The sequence below is a fragment of the Sabethes cyaneus genome, chromosome 2 (assembly GCF_943734655.1).
Source record: "Sabethes cyaneus chromosome 2, idSabCyanKW18_F2, whole genome shotgun sequence".
Lineage (NCBI taxonomy): Eukaryota > Metazoa > Arthropoda > Insecta > Diptera > Culicidae > Sabethes > Sabethes cyaneus.
In genome coordinates, this window is record NC_071354.1 from 35,349,935 (window position 1) to 35,373,046 (window position 23,112).

Here is a 23,112-nt window from a genome sequence, read left to right on the forward strand (position 1 = left end):
GAAACGCTAGCAAAGGCTCTACACTGGGTTATTTCGAGGATTTGGGAGGAGGAAAAGCTACCGGAGGAATGGATGGAAGGAGTGGTTTGTCCCATCTACAAAAAGGGTGATCGGCTAGACTGCTGCAACTATCGTGGTATTACGTTGGTAAACGCCGCCTACAAGGTACTCTCCCAGATCCTGTTACGCCGGCTGTCACCGATAGCACAAGGTTTCGTAGGGAATTATCAGGCGGGTTTCATGGGGGCTCGCGCAACTACGGACCAAATGTTTACTATCCGACAGATCTTGCAGAAATGTCGGGAGTACAACGTGCCCACGCATCACATCTTTATCGATTTCAAAGCAGCATACGATACAGTCGATCGAGACAAGCTATGGCAGATAATGCACGAATACGGTTTTCCGGACAAACTGACGCGACTGATCAGAGCTACATTGGATCGAGTGATGTGTTTCGTACGCATCTCTGGGACACTCTCGAGTCCCTTCGAGACGCGACGAGGGTTGAGACAAGGTGACGGTCTATCCTGCATGCTGTTCAACATCGCTCTTGAGGGGGTGATCCGACGAGCGGGCATTGAAACGAGAGGCACGATTTTTACCAAGAGTAGCCAACTTCTAGGCTTTGCAGATGACTTCGATATCATAGCCAGGAACTTTGAGACGGCGGAGGCAATCTACGCCAGACTGAAAGCGGAGTCTAGGAGAATTGGGCTAAAAATAAATGCGTCGAAGACCAAATACATGAAAGGAAGAGGCTCAAAGGAAACAAATGCGCGCCTCCCACGGACGGTAACCGTTGACGGCGACGAACTAGAAGTGGTAGAAGAGTTCGTGTATTTGGGATCGCTGGTGACCGCGGACAACAACACTAGTAGGGAGATCCAGCGGCGCATCCAAGCGGGAAATCGGGCCTACTTTGCCCTTCGTAAAACGCTACGATCAGGAAGCATACGCCGCCGCACGAAGCTAACAATGTACAAAACCATTATTAGACCGGTAGTTCTTTATGGACTTGAAGCCGTGACGCTGCTTACGGAGGACATACGCGCCCTTGCCGTGTTTGAGCGGAAAGTGCTGCGGACGATATTTGGCGGAGTACAAACTGAAAGCGGAGAGTGGCGGAGGCGTATGAATCACGAGCTACAGGCACTGCTTGGGGAGATTCCCATCGTACATCTAGCGAAAGTTAGCAGGCTACGGTGGGCCGGACACGTCGTAAGGATGCCGGACGACAGTGCGACGAAAACGGTCCTCTTCAACAACCCCACCGGCACCAGGAACAGGGGGGCCCAACGTGCACGATGGCTCGACCAGGTCGAAAGCGATTTGCGACTTCTGAGACGAGTAGGAAATTGGCGACGAGTGGCCCAAGACCGAGTTGAATGGAGACGAGTGCTTGAAACAGCACGAGCCACCCCGGCTCTATGCTGCTGAAGAAGAAGAAGAACCCTTCATGCAACAAATGGTGCTGCTTGGGCGGCAACACTCGCGACCGTCTCGTCCTGAATGATCTAGTGTTACTATAGATAGTTTTTGTGGTCTTGTATTGACTAATGTTTTATGGAAGAGTCTCGAATTTCTCGAGTTCGATTAGTTTTTGAGTTTCGCATAAATTTCTGTTTTATTTGTATGAGAGTCCATATCCCCCTACCACAGGGGTTAGAGGTCTCTAACTATCGTAAAATAAATTCAAGACTCCAAAATCTCCCACATGCCAAATTTGGTTCCATTTGCTTGATTAGTTCTCAAGTTATAAGGAAATTTGAATTTTATTTGTATGGGAGCTCCGCTCTTAAAAGGGAAAGGGGTCGTAACTCGTAATTCACCATAGAAAAAATTTCTGCCATCTAAAACTCCCACATGCCAAGTTTGGTTCCATTTGATTGATTAGTTCTCGAGATAAGAGGAAATTTGCATTTCATTTGTATGGAAGCCCACCCTTTTAAAGGGGAGATGGGCCATAACTCGCTTTCTAAAGAAGAGAGGGGTCTCAATTCACCATAGAAAAAAATCTTGCGTCCAAAACCACTTACATGTCAAATTTGGTTCCATTTGCTTGATTAGTTCGCGAGTTATGAGGAAATTTGTTTTTCATTTGTATAGGAGCCCCCCCTCTTAAAGTGGGGAAATCCATAGAAAATATACCATAGAAAATATTCTTGCCTACAAAAACACCCACATGATAAATTTGGTTCCATTTGCTTGATTAGTTCTAGAGTTATGAGGAAATTTGTATTTCGTTTGTATGAGAGCCCCCCCCCTCTTAAAAAGGTAAGGGGTCCTAATTCATCATAGAAAAAATGGTTGCCTCCAAAAACACCCACATGCCAAATATGGTTCCATTTGATTAATTAATTCTCGAGTTATGAGGAAATTTGTATTTTATTTGTATGAGAGCCCCCCCTCCTAAAGTAGGGAAAGGTTTCAATTCACTATAGAAAAAATTCTTGTCTCCAAAAACACCTACAGGTCCAATTTTGTTCCATTTACTTGATTAGTTCTCGAGTTAAAAGGAAATTTGTATTTCATTTGTATGGGCGCCTCCCTCCTAAAAAGGTAAGGGGTCTCAATTCATCATAGAAAAAATTCATGCCTCCAAAAACACATGCCAAATATAGTTCCATTTGCTTGATTAGTTTTCGAGTTATGAGGAAATTTGTATTTCATTTGTATAGAAGCCTCCCCTCCTAAAGTGGGGAGGGGTCTCAATTCACCATAGAAAAAATTCTTGTCTCCAAAAACACCCACATGTAAAATTTTGTTCCATTTGCTTGATTAATTCTCGAGTTATGCAGAAATTTCTGTTTCATTTGTATGGGAGCACCCCCTCTTAGACCCAGTAAACCATTTGGTTTGTATATCTCGATTGCAACTGAGATATACGAAACCATATCTGAACGAAAAAGTTATATTGCACGCCATATAAGAACATATATGTACCAAAGTGGAGGCGATATACGTGCGAAAATTTTGACAATTATTTGTAATTCTATTTTGCGTAGTTTTTATAACACGCAACTAAATACTCCTGAATATATGATTAAGATATAATCAAATATTGCAATCGTCTATACTGCTTTATAATTCACAGTCATGAATTGTATATGAAGACACGCACGACTGCAAAACAACTTATTGTTCACTTCGATTTGACATACTCTAATCATTATACAATTCCAATGTGAAATTGACATGAAAACGATTTAATGTGAACTTTGTATTACGATTTTGTGTTATCTGGGGAGGGAGGAGGGGTCTCTAACCATCATAAGAAGCTTCCCTGGCCCCAGAAACCCCTATATGCAAATTTGCACGCCGATCGGTTCAGCAGCTTTCGATTCTATAAGGAACATTCGAGCAGACAGACAGAAATCCATTTTTATAGGTATAGATTTGTATGGGAGCCCCCCCTCTTGGTGGGGGGAGGGATCTCTAACCATCATAAGAACCTTCCCTGGCATTAAAAACCCCTACATGCAAATTTTCACTCCGATCGGTTCAATAGTTTTCGATTCTATAAGGAACACAAAGCAGACAGAAATCCATTTTTCAGGCATAGATTTGTATGGGAGCCCCCCCCCCCCTCTTAGTGGGGGGAGGGGACTTTTGCCATCGAGAGAACCTTCCGTAGCCCCAAAAACCCCTACATGCAAATTTTCAGTTGTTTTCGATCCTAAAAGGAACATAGGGGCAGGCAGACAGACAGAAATCCTTTTCTATAGGTATTGTAGATTAAAATCACTTTTTACGCGAAGGATACGTTCTGCATAAATCAAAATAATTACATAAAAAATTCAGACCTGAATGACGAAAAATGGTAAGTAAAAGGTCTTGAACATAAACAAACAAGCAGACAAACATAAAAATTGGGTAAATTCACAAACGCGTAAATTCCAATATCCAACCTGAAATTAAAGAAAAGAAGAAGACTTTTTCCAAATTAAATTCTACTATCTAATATTTATTCCCGACAGATTCCCCAACAAACATTTTTGTTTAAGAGTATTCTTGTTCAACTATTGTATAACTAAAATCAATGGAACAAGCGCTTGATAAGCTGCTATACAACATAAATGTTCCTTGGGTCGTATTTCGCCTACGACTTGCAGGGTTCGAACTCGAAAACAGACATCGAGGAAGCCTGCAAGTCGTAGGCGAGATACGTACATATCTGTCGGGAATAAATATTAATAGTAAACTTTAGATTGGAAGAAGTTTTCTTCTTTTCTTCAATTTCAGGTTTCGTTTTCTACTAAGGCTGTGAACCATTTCGCGAAATTTTTAACTTTTTGGTTAAAATTTGACAGTTCGATGGTTTTCCGAAAACAACCCTGCTCGGGAGCATGGTTAGTTTTAACCAAGTTCTGAGAGCCAATGAGATATGCACAGGTGAGGAAGAGAGCTTCGACAAGTTTCGCTGATTTTTCGATAGATTTGTTTTACATTGGTATGGATGCTTATCGCATTACAAATTTGTTCAAACAACCCGGATTGAAATGAGATGAATTTTATCTATCAAAAAAAGCAAATGAACATCAAAAATTCCTCCGATTTTAACTCGGACAGAAAAAACAATATTTTCATCCTCACCTTATATGCTCTCAGTGAGCAAAAAAAACTATCAATCCGTCAAATATGAAATGGTTCACATTTTGAACTGATTTTAACCACTCAAGGAGAAATAACCATCGAACTGTCAAATTTTAACCAAAAAGTTAAAAATTTCGCGAAATGGTTCACAGCCTAAGCCACTCCAAAAACTTTAGTTCAATATTTGAGTGAAAAAACCGCGTAAATTTCCAAAATTCACGTAAAACTAGTTGTGCAAAAAGCAACTTAAAATGTGTGTATTTCATCAAAATATTTTTTAACTCCTCTCATATATATTTTAGCTATAAATAGTCTTAAGATAAAATGTAGCCGTTAATAACATACTGAGTATATTTGTAAACCATTCGAAAAAACCTACAAATTTATAAAATGATTGAGAATATTTCGCTAGTCACAAGAAATAGAGAACTTTTGTGAAGACACTATGTTTTGAAAATCAATATGGCAGATTAAGATATTTTCATTAGATTTTCTTTTTTCTCAGTTGATCGAATTGAAAACTTGCATGCAAGTAATAGTTTTATCAATATCGGACACCCCTACTGCATCTACAACTGCGCATGCTCGAAATTCGAATTTGCACTGCGATGGCATCCGTCAAACGACATTCCTGCAGTGTTTCCAGATGTGCCGGCATTTGCGAACTGTAGTTCAGATTGTAAAAGAGTGCAGATATTTTGCAGTATTTTTAATTTTTGAACAGAATTACGTTAAAGTATTATCAGATGTTGTATTATTAATCAAAATTATATTTTTTTACGTAAAATGTGGGTAAATTTTCGTAGATAAAATACTAAAAAAAAATACTGTAAAATACTGGATTTACGGTCAATCGCTCGTTTTAAAATTTCTGGCATCTCTAACTGAAGAGAAAAGAAGTAAAATAGGCAAACCTCATGTCTGGTGAATAAAAACAAAGTGCGGTGTGGTTTTCTCGGTTTTCTGAAGGAAATTGTAAAATTGGTGTCGAAAATTCTACCAGGAAAACAATGAAACGGTCATACCCGAAGGATCCGGGTGCTGGTGGTTCCAACGGGCAATCGATTTCCGAGAACGGTAACGGAGTGACCGGATTTAAGCAACCCCCGAATGCACGGCTCATTAATTTACATCGACAGGGTTTGCCAATTTACAACGTTCGCAAGCAAATAGTGGATAAGGTAAAGCGACACCAGACGCTGATTCTGCTCAGTGATACCGGTTCCGGTAAGAGCACACAGATTCCTCAGTATCTTTATGAAGATGGTGTCCATCAGGATAAGATGATTGCTGTAACGCAACCCCGGCGGGTTGCGGCAATTACCGTTGCCAAAAGGGTAGCACAGGAACAGGGAGGAACGGTCGGGGACGTTGTTGGATATGCGGTTCGTTTCGAGGATGTTACGTCAGAAAACACTCAGATTAAATTTATGACGGATGGTATATTGTTCCGAGAGGCTTTGTCGGATCAGTTGCTCAAAAACTACAGTATAATAATACTGGATGAGGCGCACGAAAGGACAATTGCCACTGATGTTCTGTTTGGAATAGTTAAAAAAGCACAGCAAATACGAAGGACAAAGCTACTGGAGCCGCTGAAGGTCGTCGTTATGTCTGCCACAATGGATGTGGACCATTTTGCGCAATATTTTAACAACTGTCCACCACTCTATCTGCGGGGAAGCAATTTTACGGTGAAAGTGTTCCAATGTTTGGACAATATCAACTACTTGGAGGCGTGTGTCACGACAATATTTCAAATTCACGAAAAGCAAAATGACGGCGGAGATATTTTGGTTTTCCTTACGGGTCAGGAGGAAATTGAATCAATGGCTAGTTTAGTACGGAGGTTAGCTAAAACAATCTACCAACGCGATCATCTACGGTTGGTTGTATATCCGATGTATGCGGCTATGACTCAGAACAGTCAAATGGATGCATTCCTTCCGGCTCCACCATTCACACGGAAAGTCATTCTGGCTACCAATATTGCCGAAACTTCTATCACCATACCAGGTATCAAATATGTCATCGATTGCGGCAAATCAAAGGTACGTGCTTTTGATTCTCTTACGGGAATCGACACCCTCAAAGTGACATGGATATCTAAGGCACAAGCGTGGCAACGGACCGGACGGGCAGGTCGCATGGAAGACGGTGAATGTTACCGAGTTTACACTTCCGAAGAGTTTCAAGCCATGGAAGCGAACAGTAAACCGGAGATTCTGCGTTGCAATATTACGGCATCTGTTCTACAGTTACTGGCTTTGGGCATCGACAGTCGCCAGTTTGATTTCCTCGATAAACCACCGGCGGATGCTATCGACTGTGCACTTCAGGAGCTTAAAGAACTCGGTGCAATTCTGTCCGTTGAAACGCCAGCACTTACTACAATCGGTTGGAAAATGTCTAAGCTTCCACTGGACCCAAAGTATTCCAAACTGCTACTCAGTGCTTCGGAGTTTGGTTGCCTTGAGGAAATCCTGTCCATCGTAGCTATGCTTTCCAGTGAAAATATATTCCTTAACAATAACCAAAAGCGTGACCAGTTATTAACCGTCCACGCAAAGTTTCATGCCAAATGCGGAGATCATCTGACCTTGTTGAATGTTTTCAACGAATATCGAACGAAGGACAAGCCAAAACGTTGGTGCTTCGATAATTTCCTGCTCGAACGAAACCTCAGTCACGCCGCTGCTGTCCGGCAGCAGCTGGTCGACATTTGCCAAAGCTTAAATCTTCAGTCAAGCACTTGCCATAACGATCCGGTTCCGATTGTGAAATGTCTTCTCGGTGGGTTGTACAAAAACGTGGCCGAACTGCAGCGGGACAACAGCTACCTGACGCTGTCCAGTCGGACTCGGTGCCGTATTCATCCGTCTAGTGTGCTCGCCGGGCGGGCTAGGCCTGGCTATGTACTCTTTACGGAACTGGTGCAAACGGGTAATAGTTATCTGCGAACGGTTAGCGAGCTGGAACCGGAATGGATCGGCGAGGTGGTGCCGCACTGTGCATTCCTAGATCGGATAACGTGCGGCGGCAATCGAGGTAGCAGTAGCAGCTATACCACCAGCTATCATGGGATACGTTGATGAGGTGCCATAATTGAGTGATTTTTGTGAAGCATCAGCACTTATTGTTTTCATTTTTTTCTATTTCCAGTTTATGCCATGTGTGATAAAAGTTCCCGACTATCGGAAGTGGGTGGTGTATTTAAAAAATGCATTTAATGCGTAAATGCCGAAGCAATGCAATGTGCGCGGAACAAACGCCCAAACTAAGATATTTTTAAACATGTGTTTGTATTCATGTTATAAACTTTATTCGTAGAATTGCATTTGTTTTACTCTTACTTATTTTGAAGAAGCATTACCTGTTTGCCTTGAAATCTTTTGGAACTCATTCGAGGTATCGGAATGCTATAATCTACATACAAATAGCTGTAAGTATGTTCAATTTTAAACAAAATTAGGAAAAGTATTGATTTCACAGGTACTAAGGTAAGCATAATCTTTATATGCTTTATGTGCTAAATTGGTTAGATTGGTTAGAAAAACTATTATCTTAGTAGGCTGAAAATAGTAAGTACGATCACAGCAAACAGCTTTTAGCAACTGAGAGTTGTTGATACCCTGTAAATAGTTGACAAATATATTCATCCTGGTTCAGACTTTATAGACGCATTTTTCATTTCCACTACAAGTGGTTATGTTCCCAGAGTGTTCATAGTCAGACAGGAATGTAAGTTTAAATTTCTGAAGAAAACGGAATTTGGGAAAAAATAATCATCGCGAGAAACGGCGACTGTTCATGGATTTACCGTTCATGGAGAGAGGGCGTCAAAACTACGCGTCGTGGGCGTTCGCGATGAAGATGACTGATTCAATAAGCTTTCTGGAACACTGAAGCCGGCCGAAAATTGGAAAAGAGGACGTTAGCGATAATGTTCCTTACCCTCGAACAGAATAACTGCAGCCTGGTATGCTGCCGTAAATCGCATAACAGTCCCATTTTCTATGGAGTTTCCTATAGAAACGGGACTGTTTGCCTGCAGAGGGCGTTCCAGGACAGCAGTCTGCGAAAGATTTGGCGCTCAAACCAGATTACATTCAAATCCCCGAATTTTCAATTCAAACGTTATATCCGTACTGCTGTTTGCCTGCGAAACGTGGTGCGCTTCAGTGAAGACAATGCCAAAATATGCAGGTATTTATTAGTCGGTGCCTGCGATGTAATATTCGTATCTGGGGACCTGACAACTGGATATCCAATGAGCAACTTCATCGTTGATGTCATCAACGGTCGATAGCAACAGCAGTTCGTAAACGTAGGTGGAAGTGCATCGGACACACTTTAAGGAAAGGATCGAACGCGATCTGCAGAGAAGCACTCGACTGGAATCCGCAAGTACAACGTAGAGGAGGCAGACCCAGAGGCTCATGGCGACTTTGCTTAACGAACGATATCCAGGTTATAGACAAGAACCTGGCGACAGCTAAAAGCCTTGGCGGGTAACCGTCGGCAGTGGAGATCTCTGGTTTCATCGCCTTGTTCGGCCGAACCGGTGGACATGAACACATAAGTAAGTAAGATCTGCTGATGAGGATTGGCTTGCTGGACCGGCTGACCTTAGTGAATCTCGAGAAGTGCGGATCGGCAGAGGATTACGTGGACGAGCTAGTAACTACGACCAACAGCTTGAGGGGAATCGGTTTCGAGCTCAATGATCAATGATTGGCTTCTTTACTAATGAAAGGACTCCCCGAATACTACAAGCCTATGATTAGAAGGCGCTCGGAGTGGAATTGACAGCGAACGTTGTATAAACGAAAATTTTGCAAAACGTGAATCGGCCTTTAAAGAGGTTGAAGACCTACTTTGCAAGGAGCTCTCTACACCAAGAAGAAACTAAGACAACCGAAAGCAGAGAAGAACAGAGCGTACTCCACGTGTAAGAAACCGGAGCATTTTGCAGCGAACTGTGCGCAAAAACAGGGCACCTCCAAGTCAAACGGAAATATTATGGTGTGCTATGGTATTTCGATTCAGCGGCTAGCTCTCACATGTTTGATCTTGCCGTGTTTGAACCAGTATTCGCATTTTTCAAGGAGTACATCTCTGATTTTATGCTTAAGCGTTACCACTGTTACCAATTTCTTGACATACTCTTGTCTCTTGACTCACAAACAGATGTTATATACACTGATCTTTCCGTAGCTTTCGACAAATTGAACCACCAAACAGCCACGTAGCCAGGGGGGACCCTGGGGGCCTTGCCCTCGCCCCCCTCCCCCCGAAATAATAAATATAGCCGACATCATTTTGTATCTCACATAATCTTTGAAAATTCTCAACTAGGTAGCTCTCCGTTACTCGGAACATTCGGCATTGGCAAAGGCAACGAAATAAGGACATGGAATGGAGACTTGGTACCTGGAAATGCAAATCGCTAAATTTCGTTGGTGGCGACAGCCCAGTAAACCATTTGGTTTGTATATCTCGATTGCAACTGAGGTATACGAAATCATATCTGAACGAAAAAGTTATATTTCACGCCATATAAGAACATATATGTACCAAAGTGGAGGCGATATACGTGCGAAAATGTTGACAACTATTTGTAATTCTATTTTGCGCAGTTTTTATAACACGCAACCAAATACTCCTGAATATATGATTAAGATATAATCAAATATTGCAATTGTCTATCCTGCTTTATAATTCACAGCCATGAATTGTATATGAAAACACGCACGACTGCAAAACAACTTATTGTTCACTTCGGTTTAACATACTCTAATCATTATACAATTCCAATGTGAAATTGACATGAAAACGATTTAATGTGAACTTTCTATTACGATTTTGTGTTATCTGGGAGGGTGTTGCTCGATTGTTTAAAACCACGAAAGTTTGGCATCGTGGCGCTACAGGAGATCTGTTGCAAAGGTGAGAAGGTGTGGTTAAAACTATCGACGGTGGAACTTCGCAACAAAGTCGCCCTCCTCGGTTATACATTCGGCAGCTAAATAAACCGCTAGCTGCCGAAAACTACGCGCGCGTGCTGGATGAAGCTGTGCCTACCTGTGCGGCGCTAGATGCTTTGACCTTCGAGAACGGATGGAGTATGATACGCTCGGCCGTCCATGAGGCCACAAACGCGATGCTAGGAGTAGAAACCTGGAGTGCACGAAATGATTAGTTCGACGGGGAATGCCAACAAGCGATAGAGAGGAAAAAAGAGCTAATGACGCAAGATTCACAAGAAGGTGAACTAAACTCATAAGGGCTACACTCCTAAACCTGACATGTGTAGGGACGAGGGAGGGGATCTAATCGCAAACGAGCGCGAGATGGTCGACAGGTGGAAGCAGTATTTCGATAAGCACCTCTATCCACCTTTTCACGCGTTTAATGGTGGCTGGTGGGTACAGTTTTCGACAATGTTTATTTGCTTTTGGGAACTCCGCGCACGTATGCTTGAAAGTTCTCCAGAGGCGAGTAAACCTCTTAGGTTTAAAACTTTTCTAATAAAAAAAATGGCTTGCCCTCTCCCCTCCCCCCCAAACGAAAATCCTGGTTACGTCACTGCCACCAAATTGCCATTGCCAATCTGGGTAAGCTTGTGGCATAGGTGGTCCGTTGCTGCGTTGGTTCCGTTCATACCTTTCCGATCGCCACTTAAAAGTGAACATTGAGAGCAGTCTCTCAGGATCGTTCGCTGCTCATTCTGGAATCCCACAAGGCAGCAATCTCGGTCCTTTAATATTCCTTATCTACTTCAATGACGTCAACTACTTGCTTATGCTTAAAGGACCGCCACTCTTGTTTGCATACGATCTCAAGTTGTACTCGAAAATTGAAAATCCATCCGACGCAGCAGTCCTTCAGGAAGAATTACATATCGACCTTTGCAAAATGGTGTGTGGACAACTACATGCTGCTAAACCCCAACAAGTATAAAGTCATTACAGTTTCTAACAAGTTGAAGCCATTAGCTTTTGACTACAGGCTGTCAAATATGCCATTACGTCACGAAAATTGCTTCAAGGATCTGGTTATACAGCTTGACTCTTAATATGCTTTCAAACAGCACATCGCGTTCATCGTGGACAAGGCTTACAGAAAGCTTGGCTTTATTGTGCGCATCGGCAAGACCTTCAATGATGTTTACTGCTTGAAAACATTTTATTGTGCATTAGTCTGCTCCAATCTAGAATATTGCGCTCCAGTTTGGAGTCCCTATACTATTAAAATGGAGTTAGCCGAATCGAGTCAGTGCAGCGGAAATTCAATCGTTTTGCTCTTCGGAGACTTCCGTGGAATAATCCTTTCCGACTGCCAAGTTACGTACAACCGTAACCTCATCGACGTAGATCCTCTTCATATTCGTCGTGATGTGAATAGAGCGATAATTGTCTCCGATTTGTTGACCTCGCGAACGGATTGCCCGTCCATACTGGAAAGCCTTGACATACACGTCCGGAGTCGTACCTTGCGCAATACCTGTTGACGCCTATGCCAACATATAGAGGTGGGTGCGCGGTACCTCCTAACCGCTTACTGGCGTGCTGCTAACTAAACAGGGTCAGCGCAGCGGACACTGTAGACTGCTTCGGCGCAGTGCTGTACACAGGATGGGGAAAGCACGCAAAGGACAGTGGCAACAGCGTGCCACACGGAAAGGATAGCGGTGATAGCTAACTCGGTAAGCAACGTTCTTAAAAGAACGATGCCTAAAACTCTTCAGACACTAGTTTCCAGTAGTACACGAGCAGCTCTCTTCGGCTTTCTCAGGATACTTGAAATAAGGGAACACTTTATCCTTTCGATGTATACCGTATAATGGTCAGAAAACTTATGAACTAATCTGCGCTGGAGCGCCACTATTTATACCTAAAACTAATTGCGCTGCAGACGCTGCTGGTCGCTGATTGGCTGACGAATCGTGTGCGTGGTTGGTTTCCATTTGTTTCTCGTTGATGCGTCGTTCGCTTGGTCCCTGTGGTGGTGGCGTCCCAACAAACACCGAAGCTGAATTAAAATGCTACTGATTTGGTCACAGCTGATTTAACTCTGAATACAGGTGGTAGGCGCTGAATAAATTGAAGTAAAGGCCTCTGTATTCTATAAGTGATTAAGCAGCCAACGAATGCGCTGTAAATCAGCTGCTTCACATAATAGTGTCACAAGCAGATTAAGCGCATTTTCAACCTCTCCACAACCCGTCAATATTCTCAATAATTGTGCTATACTAGCTGAATAAACGATGTCATCTTAATAAACAGCCCTCCAACGAAACATTTATGCGCTGATTAAATATTTTAGCAGCCTGAATAATGTCATAGCTGAATATGCATCGAATAAAATTTATGTAAACAATTTTACAATACTTATTCAGCCGAAATTGGAGAACTTATACAACCTATTTCGTTTGAGGCAGAAAAAACACTTGTTGAGCAATTATGTCGCTCTTCATATAACCTCTGTGCACCTTGTTTCCAGCTTTGCGCAAATTATTTAAAAACGCGCAAAAGCCTCTATTAAGCTCCATTGCAGCTTCGTTAGCAAGCCCGAAGTTTGATAAAATCACTAAATATACATGTTTAAAAGCTGACAAAAGGTTTTTATTTCTAATACTAAACCATAGTTTAGCCACAGGTTGAATAAATTCAGCTAAAAAACGTTTGGTCAGCCTGGAATTGTTACTTGGGTAGCTGCTTTCAAAGCTGCAATGGAGCTTAATAGAGGCTTTTACGTGTTTTGAAATAACCAATTTGCGCAATGCTGTCAATTCTATTTTTAGAACGAGAAATAGTTTTGCAATGCTTTTTCAGTCGCTTAATCAACGTCTCTTCAACCTTTATGCAGCCAAAAAATAATCTATTTTTAAATTTCAAAAATGAAACGCGTCAAATTTATTTTGCCTTGGCGTCATAAGCTATATTTTAAATTTCGAATAACTTGAATTCGTATATGCGAGCTAATTTCAAACTATCATCATTTTTCTGCGTGTGGAAAATTCCGTTCCGAACATCCTCCCGGGCGCAAAAGAAATCTACTTGGTTGGATATGTCTTGAGAAACTTGTTGGAATCGATCAGTGGTTGTTATCTTCGATAGATAATAAGGACAATTTTGTGACTGGACGACGAAACACGGTATCTCCAATTTTGAGCTCAACGGTGCGAACAAGATTATCATTTCCCGGAAAAACTTTTATACGTTCCAATTTCCACTTCTGCGGGGGCATACTTTTATCTTCCATTAGAACAATCATTCCTGGTTGAATGTTGGGATAACGTACACAATTCTTACTTCTTGGTTGCAAACTAGTCAAATAATCTCGTACCCAAGATCTCCAAAAAGGCTCACGCATTTGCTGTAGATGTTGCCATCGCGAAAGGCGATTGATCTTCATTGATTCATAGGATGGCTCGGGAATGGAATTCATAGGGCGACCAATAAGATAATCTGCCGGAGTAATTGGTGCTGCTTCAGTTGGATCATCTGATTGGGAAAACAAAGGCCGGGAATTTAATATAGCTTCAATCTGGCATAGTATGGTGGCAAACTCTTTGAATGTTAAAGCACCGTGTTGTAACACACGTTTCAAGTGGAACTTCATACTCTTTACAGCGGCTTCCCATAAGCCACCGAATTCTGGGGCGTCAGGTGGTATAAATGAGCACCCAATTTCTTTTCTGATGCAGAATTCTTCTATATTCTTAAGGGGGATTTCATCACGGAATAAGCGGTATAATTCGTGTAACTCATTCTTCGAGCCACGAAAATTTGTCGCATTGTCTGAGTGCAATTCACGCACTATACCTCGCCTGCTAACGAATCTCTGGAGAGCGGCAAGGAAAACGGAAGATGTCAAATCTGACACGAACTGATTTAGTCACCATACAAACATAGCCTCTTTCTATCACGTGCCAAATCGACGGACCAACTACAGCAGCTTCAGCACGATTACTGGTCTACAGCGCCATTTTAACCGTTACCAGGAAGGAAGAAGTTCCAAACACAGTGAGTCTTCAAGACCAAGCGTGATGGTGATGACCACCCGGAGGGCTCGACTCGTAGGTCGTGGCCAAGGGGTGCTCACAGCGGCATAAGATCGACTATATACCAAAGTCTACGCTCAAGTAATGCGGAACTCCACCGTGCGTTACCTGAAGGCTTTGGGATGATCTGGACATCGAACAAATGGACGTCAGTGCAAGGACGAAGAAATCTATATGGAGCGACCCGAATGCTTTGTTGGTGATACGACGAAGTTGTGCAAGCTAAAACGTGGGTTGAATTGACTCAAGAATGGAACAACCAGCTCAACGAGGTATTGCGAGAGTTTGACCTGGCCGTGTCGAAGCAAGATCCTTGCCTGTAGTTCGTCATACAAGGAAGAAAAATGACTTTCGTGACTGTATATGTGGATGATTTTCTGGTCTTCACTAACGACACAAAAATGAAAATAAAGCGGAAATCGTACCTGAATAATCGCTTCAAGCCAAGCTGTACCTGTGCCTGAGGATCACAAGAGATCAAGAGAACGGCAAGCTTTTCATCGATCAACAAAATTACATTAAAGACATGTTGAAGAGATTCAACACGGGAAACTGCAACTCCGTGACCACCCAGCGGCCGGCGAGTTTTGTCAAGACCATGTGTACCGCCTAGCCGACATTCGAACAACTGGCTTGTTAGACCAGCGTTGTACCTCGGAACCAACTAAGCGGTCGCAAGAACAGCATAGAAGAGGCAGACCCAGAAGTTAGGCACATAAGTAAATAAGTTTATCGTCTTGCTTGGCTGATTTTAAGGTTTTGTCGGTGAGAATTAAAGAAGGGTTCTGGTTGTACCAGTTGCTGGAACAATTCGACCGGAGGAAGCAACCGGTATCAGGCATTTTAGATTAAGGAGTGATGTAAGGTGGCTGTTGTAGTAACCTGCGATCACAGCAAGCAGCTCTTAGCAACCGAGAGTTGTTTATTTCCACTACAAATGTATAACAATTTATTTGATTTTTTTCCACCTTTGTATTTTTCTCAACAGGTTATACAAAATCGGAAGCAGGATACCTGGTAGCGGTTAGTGCAGCACTCGACTTAATTGGACGGTTGGCTCTGGGATGGCTTTCCGATTTAGATTTGTTTGATCGCAAAAAGGCTTACATTGTTTGGTAAGTTTCCCATATTTTCCTACTATCTGATTGAAAGATTACCTTATTTTATTCTTCTTGGCAGCATTCTGGGAGCCGGTTCGGCTGTGCTTACAATCGCCACCACAAAAGCGTGGCTCATGATCGTGTGCTGCGCCGGATGCTATGGACTGTGCCTGGGAAGTTGGTACTTGCTGATGCCTGTTTTGCTGACCGATCTGTTTGGAACCGAACGAATCAGCTCCAGCTACGGGCTGGTGCGGATGTTTCAAAGTGTTGGCGCTATCTCGGTGCCACCATTAGCAGGTTTAACTTTCGATCCGTTTTGGGCCGTAACAAAACCCGTTTCGATCGAACCGTTACCTTTCAGCACAAGAACAGAATTTGTATCTTTTTTCTCTTTTCTTTCTCTTTCCGTTCCGTACTTCGGCACCGTTCGTCTCTTCCGCTCGTTTCGCCGCGTGTCGTCTTTCACCCGTGGTGTCGTCCTCTCGTGTGTGGGTGTGCGCTGTCGTTGTGATTCTTCCCCCAACCAACCGAAAAAAAAATCGACCAAATCTTCCAACAAAAATATAAAAAACACTTTTTACGCATTACACTATTGGTTCGACACGAATCTTCCACAATAAAGGCCTTCTGCGGGATTTGTCCGGTGGCTACGAGATCTGTTTCTACTGCATGGGTGTGTGCATGGTGCTCGGGAGTGTACCGTTGGTTGTGGTCATTGTGAAGGACACACTAGCGCTAAGCGACAACAAGCTGACCATGGATCGTGTGGCTTAGAGAAGGAAGAAAAAGAGGGAATTTACGCCGAGGAAGGATCACCGACAATACTCTACGTAAGCTGTTATTGGCATGTCGGTTTGTATTAACGATGTGAATGATTTTCATTTCCTAGCATTAAAAAATGGCGTTGTATGATAAAGTGACAAAAACATTGAATTTTTTTATATATATCTGCAACAAAACGGTATTATTACAACCAAAGTACGTGTAAGCGCAAGTGTTGCGCACCTGAATAAAGGTAGCACCTAACTTATAAGAGAATATTTTAAGAAACATGAAGAAAATAAAAGACTAGCGACGATTCAACGCAAAAACAATGCTGCTTTGTTTTCTAGTTTTTTTTTCTTACATTAGTCGTATGTTTTTATCACTATCATAGGTCTAGCGACTGTTTTTCTTATCTTTGAACTTATGTCTAAGTTTTCTGTGGCGGCACATTGCCATGGTTTTTGAAGTGCGTTCTTTTGTGGGTCTGTAGAGCCGTCGGTTGAATAAACCGCTTGCCGCACAAATCACACACATGCGGTTTCTCGCCGGTATGGGTCATAACATGGTGCTTCAGAGTCTCCGCCTTCCCGAACGATTGATCGCAATATGTGCACGTGTACGCCTTTACGCCTTGATGGACTATCCTTACGTGACGTTGTTTATTGCCTATTAACAATGGCATATTAAGTAGGTTTAAGTTATTCAACACGTACCGCACATGGCTTATTACCTATACTATAAAACACCATCCCACAAGTTTCGCAAGGATATTGCTTCTCTCGCGTGTGAGTGTTCATATGGGTCTTCAGCTCAGTGACCGTGGTTTTTTTCATACCGCAAACCGGACAAGTGTGTTCCTTGATTCCTGTTTCAAAGCAATAAAATGCTAATAAAATTCAGAGTACCGTGATCACTCTTAATTCTCTAACCTTTATGCCGCATCATGTGAATCTTCAGTTTGAAGTTGCTTTCCATGCGCCTTCCACATAGATTACACGCAAATGGCATTTTCCCTCCGTGAGAGTATTTATGAATCTGTTTCATTTCAACAACTTTCAAAATTTTACCAACAAAACTATTAACGCTTTACTCACCCGCAAATTGGCCACCGTGGTGAAGGTCTTACCACACTGCTCGCACATGTGCCTCCACTTCGGGTTCAACCCGTTGCCGGTGTGCTTCTTGGTCAGATGGAACTTAAGGTGGTGCTGCATGGCGAACGTCTTTTCGCAGCCGGGAACCTCACAGGGAATGCGTTGCTTTGCCTCGACCGGAGCATGAACCGTCTGGCGATGTTGCTTCAGATAGGTCCACTTGGAGAATGCTTTCTGGCAAATTTCGCACACGGCCGGCTTCAGTCCTTCGTGCGTTCGCAGGTGACCCTCGTATCGCTTTTGGTTCCAGAAAAATTTCTCACACTGATCACATTCGATTTTTCTGTGGGACAAAAAATCTAAATTAGTTTTGCCCAACAATCAAAGCAGGCTCATACGTTTTTCTCGTGGTCTCTTTAGCACCATCCTTCTGTTTCTGTTTTCTTTTACGCTTTCCTACAGGAACTTCATCCAAGTCCGAGCTTAATTCGTCCTCTTTTTCCGTTTCGTTTCCAGATAAACTAGAAAAACAGACCATATTTTTCACAAACGTAAACGGAAGATACTTTGTTCCCTACCAATCAGCCTCCACTAGGCTATCCGCATCGTCCATCTCCACCTTCACAGATAGCACCCCTTCAGGGACAAGACCTAACTCTTCTTTTAACTCTAGTTCTAGGAATTCAACTTCCGCCTTGTTCTCCTTCTTAATAACCTTTCTTTCTTTCGCAATCGATGGAACCACCACTTTTTGCAACCGTTCTATAGCTTGGACACACATAGTTCGAAATTCGTCGATCTCCACTAGTTTGGAATGGCAGCACAAACAGGTGCTGTTCGGTAGATGCAATTCTTCCACCTGTGAAGGCTATTGACCAATTTGTTATTTTTATGTAGAACAGGTGATAGAGTTGGTATAATACAACCTGTGAGGAAGTTAATACGTGATAAATGCCGGCTACCGTGCTGAATTCTTTCTCCGTTTCCTCGGTTGCGATTGGGTTGCCACAAACTCTACATATTCTAAGACTTGCCATGTTGCTGGCGTAAGAGTGATAAAGAATTTCTTATGAAGAGCAAATTATTATCCTATTTATAAACTTGTTTTCTGAAAAGTTTATCAACACTTTCCTTAGCAAAATACTAAATTATTAATAAAACAACACAAAATAGTTTTGTGAATTTCTTCTAACATTTTCTTGTTGGAGAAAAGTCATAATAGTACACGCTAAAATGTAACGAAGGATTTGCATTTTTTACCTTTTTTTAAACAAAATGCTGTGACTTCTGACCCACACTCGAAACATTTTTCACGTCGAAATATTTATTTATTTTTACGGAAAAAGTTATTAATTATTTTGCCACCTGGCTATGAGAAATGTTAATTCCGTTGTTGCAAGAATGTTGAACACCTACCCTACAAAGATGGTGTTTGCTTTAAATCCGGCAGGAACAAGACGACCAGGAGCGCAGCAGCGAGCAAGATGGTTAGACCAGGTGGAACGAGATCTGGCGGAGAGTACGCGGTGTCCAAGGAATTGGAGAGCGATAGCCCCCAACCGTGTTAATTGGAGAACCCGTGTGCAACAGGCTTTGTCTTAAGACGGCAAGCTTTTATCATACACACGTTGTCCAATGGTTGGTCCATAAGTCCGGAGCAGCTTTAATAAAGCGGAAGCCATTGCAATCGGTAGAACCGATGACGTTTCAAATATTTAATACTGTACAAGTACGTGCTGTATAAAACTCTAATTGTACCGATATAATCTGTTGTTTTGGACAATCTTCTCAATGGCTAACAAATTATTTAATGTAATAATGTATATACCGTGGACCCCCGTTTGTTTGACCGTTTTTAATCTGAACACTTTTTAATTTGCACCCCGTTGGTTTGCATGACGTGCAAATTAAAAATGGTTCAAATGTCATTCTCAACATGACATCATTTGCTTATGCAGCCAATGCGCATAAACGCGATTTATTTGTACTGATCTACCGTGTTTAATCTGTTTCACATTGCTTTTTTCCAACGATTATGATAGAAATCCGATCGGAGAATGAAATATTCGCTGCTTCCAACTTCCAACTGAATCAAACCACCAAAACAATAACAAAGAGTCTGGTCGCCCTACTTCACACAAGTTCCAGCATATTTAGGGTTGCCAGTTGTTCAAATTAAAAACTAACCCCGTTAGTTTGCATGAGGAATCGTTCAAACGAACGGAGGTCCACTGTACTGTGAAAACAGCCGCAAGTCAACTTCAGTGTAAGCTTTTCACTATATTGCAGTGTGGAACTGGAAACCGTGAGAGTAAACCGTCATCTGGGTGTGTACATAGACAGTTTTTTGTGCGTTGGGGCAAACACCAGAGAGGTCACGAAAAAAGTAAACGAAAGATTCAACATGTTGAAGATAATTAGTTGAATTGAAAATGGCACACACCTTCAAACAATGTCCAACATCTCTACATATATGTACCAAAGTGGAGGCGATATACGTGCGAAAATTTTGACAATTATTTGTAATTCTATTTTGCGTAGTTTTTATAACACGCAACTAAATACTCCTGAATATATGATTAAGATATAATCAAATATTGCAATCGTCTATACTGCTTTATAAATCACAGTCATGAATTGTATATGAAGACACACACAACTGCAAAACAACTTATTGTTCACTTCGATTTGACATACTCTAATCACAGAGAACAGACATTCATCTTGGTCTCGGGACGTGTGTAAAAGCTCTGCCGCCATTTTAAAAGTAAGTGGCAATGCTCCCGCTACGTGGCGCTCGCATCACTGACAGAATGGGCTTTGATTGTTAAAGACTGTCAACGCATATCAAAGCTTTCGTCAAATTTTCACCAAAGCATTTCGCAGTTGCTACAGCAACTAATGTGTTGTTTACCCAATATATCAAACCTAAAATTAAGTAAACATTCATCAAAAATTATTATTTTGAATGATTCCGAAAATCTGTGTTTCTGTTTCAGAAACGAATGTACCAGATAGAAGGTAGCGGAATTGCTATCTAACTTTCGGCAATGAATTAACATTAAAACAGATTACATGGCGATAAGGGTGATTCCGATTCACGTGCCATACAGACCGAGAATAAGCCATGATTTAGCGGCCGATACCTCCGTGATCATTGAAACAATGAAAAACACTGCACCATCGGCGAACGTCGATGAAGTGGTAGGTTTTCCGATGTTCAAAGTTCAAAGGTTTCTGCTAGTCCCGCCGCTGTGGAGTCATGCTGCGTGAAACTATGGAATGGCACTATCTAATGTGGAAAATTTTTAAATCTAACACCAATTTGCTATACTTATGAAAATGAAAGAAAAAATTGAAATGCTGTTCAATTTTTCCATTCTCAGCTACGTTCAACAAATAACATAAACAAAATCGAGCAACAACCGTTGCTACAGTTACTGCCGTTAGAGCACAGAGAACAGACAATTATGTTCATATAAAATATTTCGCAAAAGGTGTGTAAAGCTTTTAAACAAGACACTAGCGACATCTCTCTTAGAGTGCACCAGTTGTCCAACATCCTCGTTGCCAAATTTATTATATATGCTTGTCATAATCTACATCGTCGAAACACTGGCAACTCCAATATCAGTTACTGTAGCAACCGTAGCAACGGGAATTTGTTTGTTATTTGCCGAACAAGGCTAATCATTGAAAACAGAAACCAAAGCGCATTTTAAATTTTTCTGTTATATGATTAGTACCCAAGTAACAACGGTAGCTGAATTGCAAGAGCAATGGCTGTTTACGGGTTGGTTTAAGGCGATCAAAGCTGCATAAAGTAAGCACTTAAATGGTGTTTAAATAAGCGATGTTTAAGCTACTTTAAGTTTTTCAAACCAGTTCTCTCCCAAAAGTTGATAAACAAGCTTAATAGCGGATTTTTCTACTAAAAAATCTGCTACTAAACAGCCATAAACATCAAACCGTTTTACGGCTGCTTAAAGGTGTTAAAGTGTAGAGTGGAAGTTTTCATTAGGCTCACAGCTTTCAAACTACTGTAAGGTTGCTTAAAGGTGTTAAAGTGGCTTTACAAACTTCTTCTAAGTTTTCTTTCGACTCACAGCACACATACTGTCAGAGCGTAGAATTTCGCAATTCGGCTGACAGCAAAAGTTTGGCATCAGTTATCGGCATTATCGACTGCTTCACGCTAGGCGGGCTAGGCTTCAGGTGTAAAGCTATTCTTACTGTCTGTTCTGCAGATGCAAATGGGGCGGATCATACGGTGAGTGCTTATGGATCAAAAGACGGCGGGTTCAATTCCCGGAAAAAGACATGCATTTTTTAATTAGCTAGCTCCTTAATTATACGAATTAAAGTTATTCGAAATTAAAAATATCGCGTTCGAAACATGTTTACAGCAAAAAAAAGGCTGCGTTCCATTTTTTTAAATTTAAAAATAAATTTTTTTTGGCTGCATAAAGGTTGACGAAGCGTTGATTAAGCGACTGGCAAAGCAGATTGCAAAACTATTCTCGTTCTAAAAATAGAATTGACAGCATTGCGCAAATTGGCTATTTAAAAGCGCAAAACAGTTTCTATTAAGCTTCATTGCAGCTTCGAAAGCAGCCATCAATTAGCCTGAAGCTTGATAAAATCACCAGATTTAGATGTTTAAGAGCTGAAAAAAGGTTTTTATTTCTAAACCTAAACCATAGATCAGCCACAGGTTGAATAAAATCAGCTATAAAAGCGTTTGATCAGCCTGAAATTGTTACTTGGGTATGGCCAAACAGGTATCGTATTTAAAGTTTTTCCACATTGAATCGTGCCATTTCATCGTTATACCAGCATGACCTCACCGCAGCGGTACTAGCTATGGATTTTTCATCTTTGAGCATCGGGAATTCCGTACTACTACTTCATGGAAGTCCACCGTAGGAGAAGCGTTTGGCTGTGATTCATTGACCTCAGAGGTGGCGACCACTAAAATCGTGGTATATTCTCGACCTATATGCCAATGACTCGTAACACCGAATTCATAATCAAAATCACCCTTATCGCCATGACATTCGTTTTAATTTCAATTGGCGAAAGTTATCTGCAAGCAATTCCGTTACCCCCATCTGGTGCGTTCGCAATCCGGTACAGATACACAGTTTCTTCGAAGAATTAAAAACGAATTATTCAATAGTTATTATTTTTGATGAATGATGTTTACCTTTATTTTGAGTTCGGTAGATTGGGTAAACAATAGGTTAGTTGCTGTAGCAACTGTTAAAAGCTTTGGTGAAAATACGACGAAAGTTCAAATCAAATCGTTGACAGACATTAACAACCAAAGCCTATTATATTAGTGATGTGAGCGCCACGTAACGGGAGCATGACCACTTACTTTCAAAATGGTGGCTAAGCTTTTACACACGTTACGAGCTCAAGATGAATGTCTGTTCTCTGTGGTTAGAGTAGCCAGTATTTCGAATATATAGATAATGACAAG

At 41.7% G+C, this 23,112-nt stretch overlaps 3 protein-coding genes across 3 annotated transcripts in view; 2 read left to right on the forward strand and 1 right to left on the reverse strand.

Moving 5' to 3' along the window:
- LOC128735273 (uncharacterized) overlaps nucleotides 1-16,563 on the forward strand; it is a 55,100-nt gene extending 38,537 nt beyond the window's left edge. Inside the window, exons 8-10 of the mRNA XM_053829767.1 lie at nucleotides 15,654-15,780; nucleotides 15,845-16,065; nucleotides 16,391-16,563. Of these exons, the coding sequence (XP_053685742.1) occupies nucleotides 15,654-15,780; nucleotides 15,845-16,065; nucleotides 16,391-16,542 (500 nt within the window). The 3' untranslated portion in view covers nucleotides 16,543-16,563. The remainder of the gene's footprint in view (nucleotides 1-15,653; nucleotides 15,781-15,844; nucleotides 16,066-16,390) is intronic.
- Nucleotides 5,524-7,916, forward strand: LOC128734093 (ATP-dependent RNA helicase DHX33). Its single transcript, XM_053828107.1, has 2 exons — nucleotides 5,524-7,692; nucleotides 7,759-7,916. Exon 1 carries the CDS (start codon nucleotides 5,607-5,609, stop codon nucleotides 7,686-7,688), a length of 2,082 nt encoding a protein of 693 aa, XP_053684082.1. The 5' UTR covers nucleotides 5,524-5,606; the 3' UTR covers nucleotides 7,689-7,692; nucleotides 7,759-7,916.
- A 318-nt stretch (nucleotides 16,564-16,881) lies between the features above and the next one.
- LOC128737825 (gastrula zinc finger protein XlCGF46.1-like) lies at nucleotides 16,882-18,703 on the reverse strand. Its single transcript, XM_053832562.1, has 7 exons — nucleotides 18,554-18,703; nucleotides 18,206-18,495; nucleotides 18,026-18,148; nucleotides 17,628-17,970; nucleotides 17,463-17,568; nucleotides 17,264-17,398; nucleotides 16,882-17,199 (listed from the first exon to the last, which is right to left on the reverse strand). Exons 1-7 carry the CDS (start codon nucleotides 18,662-18,664, stop codon nucleotides 16,961-16,963), a joined length of 1,347 nt encoding a protein of 448 aa, XP_053688537.1. The 5' UTR covers nucleotides 18,665-18,703; the 3' UTR covers nucleotides 16,882-16,960.
- Between the last annotated feature and the right edge of the window lie 4,409 nt (nucleotides 18,704-23,112).